Source organism: Streptopelia decaocto, assembly GCF_964273445.1.
Source record: "Streptopelia decaocto genome assembly, chromosome: 4".
Classification (NCBI taxonomy): Eukaryota; Metazoa; Chordata; class Aves; order Columbiformes; family Columbidae; genus Streptopelia; species Streptopelia decaocto.
In genome coordinates, this window is record NC_138658.1 from 37,894,870 (window position 1) to 37,911,035 (window position 16,166).

General features: G+C 37.6%; 1 protein-coding gene across 2 annotated transcripts in view; it reads left to right on the top strand.

The window, feature by feature from the left end:
* Positions 1–6,496: 6,496 nt before the first annotated feature.
* Positions 6,497–16,166, top strand: part of PALLD (palladin, cytoskeletal associated protein) — a gene marked incomplete at its 5' end in the record, with an annotated part of 199,488 nt that continues 189,818 nt past the window's right edge. The window contains one exon of one of the 2 annotated variants that reach the window (XM_082051712.1): positions 6,497–7,539. In XM_082051712.1, coding sequence (XP_081907838.1) covers positions 6,497–7,539 — 1,043 coding nt within the window. The remainder of the gene's footprint in view (positions 7,540–16,166) is intronic. The other variant, XM_082051713.1, reaches the window with a different exon arrangement.

Genomic DNA, 16,166 nt, shown 5'->3' on the forward strand with positions numbered 1-16,166 from the left:
TGGGCAAATGTTTCTACCATGCTCTACAAAAGGTAATAGGCGTACCTGATTTACACAAATCATCAGTGCAACTGTATTTGTAAAAACTTAGTTCCTTTAAAAATTATCTCTGCAGGTGTCTCCAGGCAGATACATTTTCTTCCCTGAAGTGACAATTTAAATATGCAATTCCAAGAACCAGGATTTCATCCACCCCCTCCCTGTAGAAAATGCTGAAGACAGCCCAAGGCAGTTTGTTGCTGTTTATATACAGGCTATTTTTGGCTCTCACTTCAAGGTCCCTAACTCTTATGCATTTAGTGGAGAGGCCAGTGCCTGACACAGGGCCTGGATTCCACTCTGTGGGGTGACTGCTTAAAAATTAGGCATAGAGTGGTTAACTCTTACATGACCTGCTCCTTTTTTGTGTACAGTTTTTATCCTGGATTTTTTTAGAATGACAATTCTGTTCTTATTTGACAGAGTGAAATTACTGTAAAATGACATGAAATAAAATCCTTTTTATTTATTTCATTACAACACAGGAAGGATCTCAAGTCATAAGAATGAGGTTTGTGTACATTGTGAAGTAAGTATTCCTAATCCAACAGTGAATCTGTTGAAGTTCTCATCAGGGGACAGTAATTGCCTCTATGAAGATGCAAAGGAATACAGTGTGTTAACCACTGAAATAAAATATGTGATACCAACACTTTACAACACATAAAGATGGCCTGGGACCAATAGGGAGCTATGAGTCTCTTGTATGCTCGTGTCACAGCGGCGGGTCCACTGCACTTCCATTGTTACCAAGGAATAAGCTTCATTAAAAGTGCACAGTGTTCTTATCTTGAGATAAGAACAAAATGAATTCAGATCAGAAAGCAGATAATGAACGCTGGCAGAAGGGATGGAAGTCTGTAACACCCATTTGGAGCTACAATTTCTCCTATCTAGTCTAGAGAATTTGACTCCCAATAGGCTGTGATCTGGCAGAAACAATCCTACCTACATATTGCTTTTGTGATTATGTGATAAAGTCTGTAGATAAAATGAGCAGTCTTCAAGTTTAGTCCTCCTTTCACTGAGTATTCAAAGGAAATTATGTGCCTGAAAAAGCATGAGTGTGCTCTTGGACAGAAAGATTTTCTTCCCTTAGACAAAACTCTCACAGGAGTTCTTAATGAGGTGAAAGGACTTCCTTGGAAAAGACAGGAAGGGAGGGTTGACGGTGTTACTCTTTAAAATCTACAAGGCTATAGAAATCAGAAATGCATTTTAATTGTTTTAGTGTTAATATATCTGTCAGTTGTGCAGTTTTTTAGAGCATATGTGTTTTTCCAGTGTTGGTATGCGTGTGTGTGTCATTTTTGAGGGAGATACTTATTTTCTGATTATAAGATTACTTCATTCGAAATGTGGAAATTCAAGAGGTAAATTTATTTATACAGTGTAGTATAAGATTAGTAATTATCTATTATTACAAAAAGAGGTACCATTTCTGCTGATAACTCTAAAAATATTAAGGGTTTTTTCCAACCTTAATGATTCTATGATTTTTCTTGTCCTGGAAGGATTTTTAAAGTACACAAGGAAGCTATTAGTTTCAAATCACTTTTAGTAGAAAAAGCGTATTATTTTATTTATTGTCATAAAAACAGTTAAAAAGTTAGGAATCTGTTACGACAAAATGCTGTAGAAATACATTATTTTTCAAAAATTAACTTTCACACACTGTGTTCTCTATGACCTGTGGAGGTAGGCCCTTTGTCAATGAGCGAGATTCACATCCAAAAATTCCAGAATAATATTTTTAAACCACCGAAAGTACTATCTTAAATATGATAAAAATTGCTCATTTAAATGATTAAGTTCTCTGAATCTCTGAGTAGTAAGTGCACAGAACTTTGTGCCACTTCCAGGCCCAACGTTGCTTCTGCTGGAATTCCAGATAGCGGCAGTCTGCTGAAACATGAGTTCAGTTACCAAATATAGATGAGTGGGGTAAGAATTACATAGTCACAGAGGACAGATGTAACACACAGGCCACAGTCTTCTCGATGCTTACCAAGGACCAAGCAATCTTTAGTGAATAGCTGGAGCAACTTTAAGCCTACTTAGATAAAGAAGGAAAAAAGCAACTTTACCTGCTATTAGTTATACTTGAGATTCTTCATATTGGCCCATTCATTCTAAGGTCTGTTTTATATTTTCTGCTAAATTTAGTTATTGTACTTTGGGGAGTAATTTTGCAGGATTTCAAAATTCAGAGGAAAAGTATGTGACTTTTTTGTTAAAAAAAAAAAATCTTACTAGATACTCTTCTTCCATCATATTCATTTGAATGGATTTGCTTTGGGTTATATTTTTTTAAGCAGCAATTTTTCATTGGACAGGTTCCGGAAATTTAAGATGCTTATGCTTGAAATGAGTCCTTTGATTTTCTGTGATTTTCTATATTTCATTATTTATCTCTTCAATACATTAGTTTGATTGATTATTCAATTGTTTTCTTTTTGTACATTGTAATCTAGTAAATTTTGAATTTACTCTTTTTCATACTATTCCTTAGAGCATCTATATTATTTTCTGCATAAATATTTAACTAGTGTGATATTAAAATGTGTATTTACCTGTCAGTAATTTTTAAATATACAGCAAATAGTACCCCATAAATAGTTTACATGTAATAATGCTGGAAGCATAGCTGCATGCTGATCTGCATGCAACACTGTATTTTATGTTTATGTCTTTAAATGATACAGTATATGGCTTTGCAGGTTACCTAATGAGTAATGATGATGAAAACTGTTATAAATACATTGTAGTGTAACTTGGAAAAGCTAGAAATAGCATTTGAAATTTCTATTTATGATCTTATATGCTACTTGATATGGCTAGCGATACTTATCTCCAGTTCACTGTGGTTGCAAGTTGTTCTGAAAGAATAGTGGTTTTATGTATTACAGTGTGACTGAAAAAAAGTCTTTATACTGCAAGCTTCCATTCAGCTGTCCAAAGCTAGACATATAAATCCATTTTTAGTCATCAGACCTTTCTCACCAAGAAGGTTTGTCAGCATTAGAAATTTCCAATAACCAGTGTATATTTAATTTTATCATCTTTATCTAAATACCCAGCTTCTGGTTGATTTACCTAAATTCAGGTATTGCACTTTGAAAATTATGACATATGTAGCTGTAATATTATTCCGATGAGTGACAAAACAGCATAAAACTGAGTAGTACATGGAGATATGCTCATTCATAATACATTCATTTTAATCATCATGTCAGGTGGCTAGCAATAGGTTAAATTGTTCTGTGACCCATAACCCATTGAAATAACAGAGCAGCTTGGTCTTGGAAGTCAGAGAAGTTTATCTGAGTATGTAATGTGTCACTTTGAGATGTGAGCAAGCTAGGAACCAGTATGAATCAGATTTAAATAAATATATCATTTGAATCACAGATATTTACAAGTTATATAACTAGTAAACCACCATGTTTGTTCACTTTAACACAAAGAGTTAAAAAATAGCTAAGATTAAGGAGACAGAAACTCTCCAGGTTCAACACGTGGTTCTCTGGTAGCTGTCCAGTTTATGCCTTAACAGCTGAGCCTCTAGACCAACTGTTTGCTTGGCTTCTCAAATTCATTCTTTAAAGCTGCTATGTGGTAGTCAGTTATACTGTATATACCTTTTTAGAATCTGTTGACAAGAGATTGCCATGGTAGCTAAATTTGTTGCACTGTAAACACAGATAAAAGGAAAGAAAAATGCAATCCCAAAGAATAAGCCTATCACTGTATTCTGTAAAAACATATATCAAGTCCTAAAATGTTTCTGTTCCCTTATACTTCTCTTTTATGTGTTGAGTTGTGATCTGTTGGCAAGACAAGCAGGCATATCAAGAGATGCATATGCCAGGCCAACTATTCCAGTAATCTCTCAGTCAGTTAATGACTACATGCTGGGTAAGCCCTGGTGAAGTGACTAAAGGTAATTGGAGCTTTCACAAGCTGATGTAAAATACATCCGAGTGTGTCTCCTGACTGTCAAGCCACCTATCTATCAGTGGAGAAATGGTTTAGACCATAAAGAGAACAACATTTTTAAAAACCTTGTGCACAAGAAATCTCATAGAAATTATTGTAAGTGAATTTTCAAGGGTTATTTAAAAAGCCGATGTTCAACTTAATTCAATGGATCACAGAAGCAATCATTACTTCTAAGAGGAGTTCACTCACAATCTAGTGACCAGCAGGATGAATAAATTTCTATAAGGAAAGTTTCAGGCAGATCCTTCCCTTGGGAAGAATGTGGTTACCTGTTTCTTGCTGGCTTTGCAGAGACAGAGAACACTCATTCCAAAATCATGTAGGAAAACTGGATATGTATGGATGCTTCTGTACTTTGTGGAACTGGTACAGAATATGCATAATATGCTTTATACACTTACATGGTGTGAGGCGACACATAGGTTGTGAAACCTTTTTCTTTCGTGTTTTATTTTTAGCATGTGGTAGTTGGATGTTCCACTTCCTGGTGTTGAGAAAAGTTGTTTTGAAAGGTAACAAGTTTAAATCATTAATAAAAGAAGTCAATTAGTATTAAAAACATTATCAACGTTAAACAGGAAGGATAACTTCGAATTTCTAATCCAGACGTACTAGTGTAGATTCTCAAAATGGTTTCAATTAGATCAATATTTTCCTCTTGGAATTTGATGGTTTAGTAACTGAAAGGCAGTGTTAAGGGTATAAGAAAAGTAAATATATTGTCCAAATCATCAAAAGCCTAAAACCAGGAAAAGTAAAGTGTAATAGCATTGATATGAAATAATCAATCAGATGTGAAATAACAAATCACTCAGATTGGCCCAGTGGAATTCAGCTTTGTGCTAGGCAATGTACAAAGTATGCCTTCATAGTTCTGAAGGAAGATGCATGAGAAATATTACACTTAAGTACTCTCGTTTCCACCTAGACAATTCACAGCCCTGGCCCATTCTAACAGAAATGAAGATTTATGGTATTTCATCACAGTATCACAGTATCACAGTATGTTTGGGATTGGAAGGGACCTCAAAAGATCATCTAGTCCAATCCCCCTGCTGGAGCAGGAACACCTAGGTGAGGTCGCACAGGAACATGTCCAGGCGGGTTTTGAATGTCTCCAGAGAAGGAGACTCCACAACTTCCCTGGGCAGCCTGTTCCAGTGCTCTGTCACCCTCACTGAGAAGAAGTTTCTTCTCAAATTTAAGTGGAACCTCTTGTGTTCCAGCTTGATCCCATTACCCCTTGTCCTATCATTGTTTGCCACCGAGAAGAGCCTGGCTCCATCCCCATGGCACTCACCCTTTATATATTTATAAACATTAATAAGGTCCCCCCTTAGTCTCCTCTTCTCCAAACTAAAGAGACCCAGATCCCTCAGCCTTTCTTCATAAGGGAGGTGCTCCACTCCCTTAATCATCTTTGTTGCCCTACGCTGGACCCTCTCCAGCAGTTCCCTGTCCTTCTTGAACTGAGGGGCCCAGAACTGGACACAATATTCCAGATGTGGTCTCACCAGGGTAGAGTAGAGGGGAAGGAGGACCTCTCTCGATCTACTAACCACCCCCCTTCTAATACACCCCAGGATGCCATTGGCCTTCCTGGCCACAAGGGCACAGTGCTGGCTCATGGTCATCCTGTTGTCCACCAGGACCCCCAGGTCCCTTTCCCCTACACTGCTCTCTAATATGTAATCTCCCAACCTATACTGGAACCTGGGGTTGTTCCTGCCCAGATGCAGGACTCTACACTTGCCCTTGTTAAATTTCATCAGGTTATTCCCCGCCCTACTCTCCAGCCTGTCCAGGTCCCGCTGGATGGCAGCACAGCCCTCCGGTGTGTCAGCCACTCCTCCCAGCTTGGTGTCATCAGCAAACTTGCTGATAGTACACTCAATTCCCTCGTCCAAGTCGTTAATGAATATATTGAATAATACTGGCCCCAGCACTGACCCCTGGGGCACTCCACTAGATACTGGCCTCCAACTAGACTCTGCACCATTGACTACCACTCTCTGGCTTCTCTCCCTAAGCCAGTTTGCAACCCACCTCACTACTCTATTGTCTAGACCACACCTCCTCAACTTAGCTGTGAGGATGCTGTGGGAGACTGTATCAAAGGCTTTACTGAAGTCAAGGTAGACCACATCCACCGCTCTGCCATCATCCATCCACCTTGTTACATTCTCATAAAAGGCTATGAGGTTGGTCAAGCATGACCTACCCTTGGTAAAGCCATGCTGACTGCCCCTAATAACCCTCTTATCCTTGATATGCCTTGAGATGGCACCAAGGACAAGCTGTTCCATTACTTTCCCAGGGACAGAGGTTTCATGCATCAATGAGTTCTGCACTTCTCCAGGTTTTGTGTCTAGCTTATGGGAACCAGGCCATAACAGGGATTTATATTAACAAGTTCTCTTTTATTTGTTGAAAAATTGTATTTGTGTCTTCCAGGATGCAAGAGAGAAGCTGTAGCCAGGCATTGCCTCTTTCTTTGATGCTGAAGGAAGTTTACTGTGCAGAGAAAGGCACCAATAAGGGATATCCTGAAAACGTGTCAGAAGCTTCATCCTATCATGACTATTTTTGTGATTCCCTACCAGACACACAGAATGGGGAATTTTCAAATGAACTTTCTGCCTTCCTTACCCAAGAGGAAATATGCAAGAGCCTTGACATAGCTCGGGAAGCCATTGCCAGTTCCATGAAAGAGGATCAGAAAGCAGCACCAGAGTTTACTCATTTCAACACCTCTCTTTCTAGCAATTCAGAAAATTCTTCTTTCAGGGATACCAAACTTCAGGAGCAAGATGCTGTACAGAGGCCTCAGGCAAGCAGTCTGACTTCATCTGCTGTAAGTGACGTTCTCCCAAGCAAATGGAAAGAGCAATCCATTGCACCTCAAACAGCAAGTAGTGTTGTCGCAGTTCCCAGGAGGCAAACAAGCACCTCACCTTTGCTAACTACTAGTCCCAGCTTCATTAGAAGCCTGAAACATCCAGAGAAAGATGGCCCAGGTGTACCTGAGACAAGTCCAACACCTGAACTGGCATCCCAGGGAGAAGTTCCTTTCAGGAACAAGCTATGTGACAAAGCTGCCACATTCATAGAAGAATTGTCATCTATATTTAGACAGGCAGCAAAGACAAGAGGCCGAAGTCCTGATGGGGATTCTTCTTCTCCAGACAGTGGATACCTGTCTCCTAAAAAGAAACAACTACCCATAAGTACCTCAGTGAGCCAGGAGTTTGACAAGCCACATCAAGATACTGAGCCTGAGGCAATATTGCCTGGGGTTCATCTGAATGGAGAGCACTTTTCTAAAAAGGAGAACATCGCTCAGAGTGAAGTGGTCCTTTGCCATCCTTTCATCAACATGGAAGAGAATCGGACTTCACCACCTCAATTCACTCAGAAGCTCCGGAGCCAGGAAGTTGCTGAAGGAAAAAAAGTATTGCTGGAGTGCAGAGTTGCTGGCAACCCAGTCCCTGATGTCAGGTAAGCATGTGCCTTTTGATTAAGGCACCAGATATCATCTTGTGATTGGAGAAGATACTCAATGCCAAGTATCACAGTTAACCTTCTCAGAGGTAATCACATAAGAGTGGATCACACAGTGGTTAGTAAACACATGGAATAACAGATTCTGACCTCTTCAGTTCTCATTATTTTCTGCTTGGGAAATGAAGTTCTACTTGATTGAAGAGCCACATGGCAAATTTAGAAACAGAATTAGCTCTAATAACATTCTGTGTGACAGTCACCTCATTAATCTGGGTGAAAGAATTCACAATTTGCCCCTGAAGAGCATATATCAGGCAGTTGATACAGTTTTTACTCTCAGTTAATTAGAATATCTCCAAGCCCCATACCAATGGGATTTGGGGTCTATACTATGAGATAACCTAAAATTTTCTAAATCTAGTCAAATACTCTCTTGTGTGAGACATTTCCACAAGATATAAAGATGTTCCCCATTTCAAAACTTATTTTGATACTTTGTAGTGACATTTATGTGCACTTGCTTTTTTCAACGACAAAACATAAAGTAACTGCTGCGTAGGTTTGTTTTTACATGTTTTATTTTTATTAGGAAAAACTCATAATACCTTCCACTGTCTTCCTTTCCTTGTAAAGCTAATAGAAATTAAGGTCACCCAGAACTGCATAAACAGTGTTTGCCACTCAACAGGTCTGAGCCTTAATGCTAATATGATTGCCTATCACACACGTGGCTAGATTATACCTCTAGTTTAAGAGTTCCTCACAACCTGCTTTCATTTAAAGTCAACTAAGCATATGACGTTCTTAAAGGAAAATTTTGTCCCAAAAGACCAGGTTCAACAGGATAGAATTTGCAGTTTCGCATTCAGAGCTTCCTTTAAGGTTATTTAGTTACATCTGAAGACTATAATTCTTTGAACGTTCTCAATATTTCCTTAGAGGAACATAGTAATCACTCTCCTATAACACTTGTTGTGCTTTAAATTTATTTGTATCTTTTGCTGTGCAGTCTTTCAACACTTTGAAATGACTAATATTTTGCATTGAGTTACCTCTGACTACTTGCAGACAGTCACATGTATAGGCCTTGCAGCTATGCAAGCTTAGGAATTCATATCCATCACTAAACAGTGTCTTCATACATACCGTAACTGAACTTCTCCTTTGAAATCAGTTTCTATCATATTTTTAGAATTTGTACTTCTTGGTACAGGAATAAACAGAGCTGTCAGTTTCAAAATTTTAGATGTTTGTCAACAAAATTTAAAAACACACAAACATTCTTACGAAGTTTCTTGCTAAGAAAGGAAGAGACACGAAGTTGTGGTTTGGTTTGGGAGTTTTTTGGTGGGTTTTCATTTGTTTGTTTTGTTTGTTTTAGAATACTACTTATCAAGTCATTAATAAGACTATCAAGGTACTGTGAGCCAGTTTATAGACAATATTGGTTTACTACCATGAAACACTGTTTTCACAACCATCAATCTATCAGTTACAAAATTTATTTTGTGGGGTGAAAATGATCTTAGAATAGACAGCGCAGAGGCATGGAGGATCTCTAAAACCAGAATTACTAAATGCCCATTACATAGAGCCTAGGGTCAACAGGCATTTAGTTTCATATCACAACAAAAAAAACACTTACTAGTGACATCAGACTGACATATTCTGTATTTCCTGCCATTCGCACAAGTACAGTTCTATTCAGAACAATGATAAATTATTTATTTCTTTTATGAAATACAGGCAGTTTGCGTGAGCTTGACAGCACCAATGAGGTTACAGTATTTTAATAGCAAAGATGCACTGTTGTAATGCTTCAGTATCTCATTGCTCTTATTTTATCTGGTGGACCATCAGTCTTCAGTGATACGACTCCAGGACCACACACATATCATCTGAACTAGGAAGTTGTGTACAAGCTATAGAGATTTTTTCCTTAGGTCTCTTACATCATTATATTCATTACAGTGGCTGTTAATATCAAGATATTTACAAGAAATTTATGAAAAAGTTTTATGTTTTTTAAATTTTAATGTGAACTCTGCTTTTCTGAATCTAAACACTTGCAGAATCATTAAAGGAGAAGGCAAACCTTAATCACTGAGCAGAATGAGTCATGACATAATAGATGATTTTAAAATTCACTATACTTTTAAGTAAACTCAGGAATATCAATTAATTTGTAACTTTTGGATTATTTTGCTTTTTGAAACCCATAATTGTGCTACGTTATTACTCTGCAGATACAACCGTTGTTGAATCATATCAAATTTGCTTCATGCCAGCTTCTCAGTGTCTTGCAAAGCTCCTTGACAGTCAATTTATACACTTGCATGGTCCACTCTGAAGTTGGTTCTATGTAGTAATTATTAATAAATCTCCATCTGGCAACAGCAGACAAAATTATGAATATACTCGAAGACCTATTGCTTAGTAACAAAAAATGACTTTTAAAAATTTTCCCCTAAAAATGCGTTTCCTCTTTAGCCTCTATTTCATTGTAGATCTTCAAGAGAAGAAAAATACGGCAGCTGTAACTCAAAAAACTATTCATTTTGGCAGTCAATACAGTTCTCCCTCGGGACTTTGCTGTAATGACGCTGCCGTGGCTGCAGAGGTCACTCGCACACAGCACAGGCTGGGCTCTGCCAGGCCGAGCTTCTCCCAAGGGGTGGGCCCCACAAGAGGGAAGCGCAGAGCCCGCCGCTATTGAGCGCTGCTGGGGAGCTCACAGAACAAAAGCCAAGACTCGTTCAGTGGTTAAAGAGACTGGGCTCACCGTGTAAAGACATGGCAAATACTTGCGCGCTGTTTGGGTTAGACTGCAAAGTCCTGTCTCTGAATCTCGGGAAAAGAAGGGGGTTATTTCCTTTAGAAGGCAGGAAAGGATGCACAAAAATTAGTAGTGGACTCTAGACTATAACAACATTACTAGGAACTTCTGAACAGTTACATAAAATCACCTATGCACATCAGTCCCCCTCTTGCTGGAGCTGAAAGAGTTTTATGGTATATCCTGCATATCTAGTAAACAGCTAATATGTTGCAGTGGAAAAATAAAATCCTATTGAAAACCGCTGATGTATTGCAGAGCAAGTGAAGAATGCTTGCTGTTTGTGCCACTTTTAGGAACATTTCTGTAAATTTGATTTTTATATGGTTAAATGAAAGAACTCAAATATCAATGATACAATATTAGTTAACCATTCTCATGTGTTTTGGTAATTAAAACAATGTAGTTTTCTAAAGCCCTGTACTTAGAAAACCGTTCCATTAGTCTGAATTTCTGATTTGTAATGCCTTTGAAAAAAATCTTTGGAGCATTATCATGTGAACTGGATTTAATTACATACTGTTTTCTGAGGAAACTGGCATTAAACGTTTCGTGAAAAGTGCTGAATAGGTACAAGACAGAAATGGATATTATTGCCAAAAGAAGGGCTATAGAACAAGCTTAGCAGTTACCTGGTCTGTGAGGCGTAATATGCAGCCAGTGAGCACATGCAAAGCTTTCTGAACAGGAGATGCATACACGCCAGAAGGCTGTGCTGCCATCCAGCAGGACCTGGACAGACTGGAGAGTTGGGCAGGGAATAACCTGATGAAATTTAACAAGGGCAAATATGTAGAGTATTGCATCTGGGCAGGAACAACCCCAGGTTCCAGTATAAGTTGGGGAATGATCCATTAGAGAGCAGTGTAGGGAAGAAGGACCTGGGGATCCTGGTGGACAGCAGGATGACCATGAGCCAGCACTGTGCCCTTGTGGCCAGGAAGGCCAATGGCATCCTGGGGTGTATTAGAAGGGGGGTGGTTAGCAGGTTGAGAGAGGTTCTCCTTCCTCTCTACTCTGCCCTGGTGAGACCGCATCTGGAATATTGTGTCCAGTTCTGGGCCCCTCAGTTCAAGAAGGACAGGGAACTGCTGGAGAGAGTCCAGCGTAGGGCAACCAAGATGATTAAGGGAGTGAAGCACCCCCCTTATGAAGAAAGGCTGAGGGAGCTGGGTCTCTTTAGTTTGGAGAAGAGGAGACTGAGGGGTGACCTTATTAATGCTTATAATTATATAAAGGGTGAGTGCCACGAGGATGGAGCCAGGCTCTTCTCAGTGGCAAACAATGATAGGACAAGGGGTAATGGGATCAAGCTGGAACACAAGAGGTTCCACTTAAATTTGAGAAGAAACTTCTTCTCAGTGAGGGTGACAGAGCACTGGAACAGGCTGCCCAGGGAGGTTGTGGAGTCTCCTTCTCTGGAGACATTCAAAATGCACCTGGACATGTTCCTGTGTGACCTCACCTAGGTGTTCCTGCTCTGGCAGGGGGATTGGACTAGATGATCTTTTGAGGTCCCTTCCAATCCCAAACATACTGTGATACTGTGATACATAGGCATAAGCAAAGATTACTATGGTCTGTACATTTGCACACAGCAATAAAATCTGCAGAACTCAGGCTTTGGTTGTTCTGATTTTTCCCAGAAAAGCCAGTTTCAATAACATAGCCACTGCAAATAATGTATTTGGAACTCTATGTGGTGTGATAAAAGTAGAGAGCAATTGGGGGGGGGGGGGGTTTGTTTGTTGTGGGGTTTTTTGTTGTGTTTGTTTTGTTTTGTTGTGGGTTCGTTTTTTTTTGTCTCAGCTGGGAAGAAAATAACCAAAAGCTGTAATTCCTAAAGTAATGATAAAATAACACAAGTTTTATGGTGACAAAAAAAGCACTATGTTGTTGTTTTTCCCAGCAACCAATAAGTTGTCCAGCTTAATAATGAGCACAGCTGATATTGAGGCAGAATAAAGCACTGGTGGCCATAAGTTCATCCAAGTCATCTTGTGATTCTGTGATCTACAGCAGAGCAAAAGGCCTTCAAAAGAAGCTACTTAAATATTTCAGACTGTTTAGCATATTACTGTTTTTCTGTGCATCACATTGTAAACTAGAACCCAATAATTGTTATAACTGGCTTTCTTCCCTTTTCATAGTTTTCTTGCAGTTAAACTTTCCAAAGTCCTCAACCTATCCAAATTCAAGGTAGACTCCTTCTTTAATCTGCTACACTTCTTATGAGGCTAACAAGATTACAGAATCTTATTGTAAGCAAAGAAACCACCAAATGTAGTGTAAGAACAAGGTTTATATTTGAAGATTTTGTGACTAAGAAGACCTCTTAAAATTTAAGTTCCTTGGATGTTAATAGCTGTATCATATAGAAAGTAAAAACTGTATTATAGTTTGAGTGACTAATCTTCACTAAAATAGCTTTGTTCTACAAGGGTAAAATACGTAAACTTTGACAGAAGGACTTTAACTAGAATCTTAGGGTTGAATCAGTCAAGAAAACAATCAGTTAAATTTCAAGAACCACTACATTTCCTCAAAATTAAATCCCTAACTTACTAGCTCTACTAGCAGAAAACTGAATATCTAACAACAAAGATTTTGTCACTGGTCAGAACAATTTTAACATTGCTGAACAATCCAGATTCTAATATTAAGACGTAGCAAAGTAGGCTAGTTTGAGAAGTTCTAGGATACATGTCTTCTAAAGAAGGTCTAAAGCATATAAAATATAAGTTGAAACAGAAATTTTCTATATTACTCTCAAAACCATTGCATCAATCAGTAGCTCTCCTTCAAAGCACGTCAACAGTGAAGTACTTAAAATACTCAAGTGAGCACTGAGCCAGCTAAAGCACATACCTACTGGGACCTCTTCAGCATTTGCCTCACTACCTGAATATTTAATTACTTCTGAGGTCTGCCGTGAGCTGTAAGTTATGATTATTCACCCAGGTTCTGTAGCACAATGGATACTGAAACCTTTTGTGCAAAGTGTATTCTCTTCCATCCTCAACAGCAAAGTGAACAAACTGTCCCTCCCCACTCCCCCAAAGGAAAACAAACAAAACACAACACTTCCTACATACTACATGTCAAGAATAGAGAATGCTTTCTTTGCCTTAAGGAATCTGTTCTTATTATAACCCTTTATCTTCTCATTAGTGCTGTTTACTTAAATTTCACTGTATCAAGGAGCTAGAATCCCCACCTAGAAACATTTCTGGCTTGTAATCCAGAACTGGTTTTAGAAAATATAGAAACAAATACAGACTACAACACATTTATAATAAACCCAGTGATCTTGATGTCTACACCTTCACAAAACTTACCAAGTTTTACAGCCTTTAAAAGCTTCAAAGTCTAAAAACGTGCAATAAGCTATGTCTCCACCATAGTCTTCCTACAATAAAGAGCGTGATACCCCAGGACTCTAATCAGGCACAGCTGCACAGAATATTGATCATCAGGTTAAGTAATGCTTAACACAGATGCACACAGCTGGGAGGAAATCCAGGTGTACAAGACAATAGTGACTGAACTACCTACAGTTGTCTTGGGAATGTGAAGGGTGTTACAGATGCAGTTTCTGCTTCTTTACTAGGCCTAATTTCAGGTAGGAGAACTGTGGTTTAAAGGGACCATTCAGTTTTGTTTCTTGAAATCTCTCATTGTGTCTATTTTGTAGTTGTAATGAAACATACTAGTGACTTGGTAGGAGGTGTAGGTGTTTTGTAATGGTAAGGCTTTACTACTTTTTTTTTTCAAAAAACTATGAATAGGTATTTATATATGTGTCTTAATGGAACATATTTAACAACATGTTTGATAATTCTAGGTATCCCTATTTCAAAAAAATGTGTTTCTTGGGTATGTTCCTCACTTTTTTGTATAAGCTCTTTAATAGTTATCTTCAGAACTGTTCCTTTTCCATTTGTAAAATCTTAACTATTCAGGTTAGAGTTTAGAACCAGGTGATTCAGGTCCTGTTTTCAAATCTTTTCAGAAGCTTAAATACATACTTGTGTTATTCAAGATGGAAGCTTTAGTGAAACCATTTTATGATGAACTTGTTTTAAGTATTTGTTAATTACATTCTTATTTGCTAGCTCAAGAACTAAACTTTCTTCTGAGCCATTAGATGTTTAATGTGTCTTAACAGCAGACTTTATACTAGACTATAAGCATCATGGTAGCTATAGTGATTGGAGAAGTACTTTATAAAAGATTGAAAGGATCAATATGTGCTCTAAGTAGCAGGAGAGAGCTCTTGTGACTTGGAAGACATTAACAGCCAAATCTATTATTCTTATACAATAAAAAATATTTTATTGAGGTTTAATGTGATTGTCACATTATTTCTTATATGTGTGTTTTAAAATGAAGCTCACTCTTTTTTGAGGGAGTATAGAAATAGATAACAATTCTGTTGCAAAAACTGAAGTGCAACTTTGTGCCAGAGATAGTATTGATTACACAAATGGTTTATTTCTAAATCTTTGCAGTTTTTGTTATTGAGAATTGTCATTTAAACTTGTCCAAATTCATTACTAATATTGTAATTATAGCAGAGTTTATCTCATTATTTTTCCTTGTTTTAACACACCCATATCCTTATGTGTTTCTCTAGGTGCTCTAGCAACCTTACAGCTATATCAGCGACCTGCTTGTTTTAGTGTTTTTATTCAGGTATTCATAGTTTTAGGATGAAGTGACATGTTTCATTTTAACTGAAATTATTATACAAAGTATTTTAACAACATTTAAGCACAGTAATTCCATTAAGTTTCATTTTTTCCTTTGATCTGTTGGTTGACTGGATTTCTGTTCATTGTGTGTATCTGTGGTGGTTTTACTTTAGTTTAATTTATTACCAAATGCAATACTTTACAGTAAGAATCTATCTATTATAAAAAAACTTCCTTAATTTACACAATAGTTTCTATTCCATTCATTCACAGTGTTGTTATAATTGTTTATTAATGTTTAGAACAGGGTGACAAGAAATAGTGGTTCTTTGTTACTATGCAACCTTTTGTAAACAAGAAGTGTTCCCAGAATATTTTGTATTTACTTCCAAGGGAGACAGTTGATGGAGTTGGATGTTAAACTTCTTCCAAATATAAACATTTTTTTTTGTATTCTCCCCATTGTCTGGCTGGTTTTCTTTATGAAACAATTTTGTCCAAAATATGTACTTTTATACAGGAATCTACAATGCTCTTTTACTAACGAATTCAGAGTAGAATTGCACAGATCTCTCTTCTTACTAATCTGCAAAGAGAAAGTACTTGTTAAGAATGGAGGAAGATTTTTCCACCGAAGGAGTTCCTTGGATCATAAAATGTTATCTTTGTAGATTTGGGTATTTTTATGTGCATGGAACATTGAAGACCATCTGAAAGTATAAACACTGTGTGTAATATTGAGTGTAGATTAAAAAGTTAGCCATTTTAATCTGCTAGTACATTCATTTCAGAAATCTGTTCAGCAGTAACATGTCATTTAGTATTTTAATTGCATTCAAATTAAAATATAATATCTATAGATATTAAAACAATATGTCAACATCCTCCATATTATTCTGTCACTTATATTTTTTCTTAGTCCTCATGTATCAATAATCTTGTCTTTTACTTTTTTTTTCCTTCATTTATGAGTCAAACTAATAGCTATTTGCAGTCTTGACCTTATTCTTTTAGCCCTTCTTCCCTTCTCATTTATTTCCTTTTATACTCTTGGTTTATTGGACCATGCTATGCCATTCTTATGTCTTGAA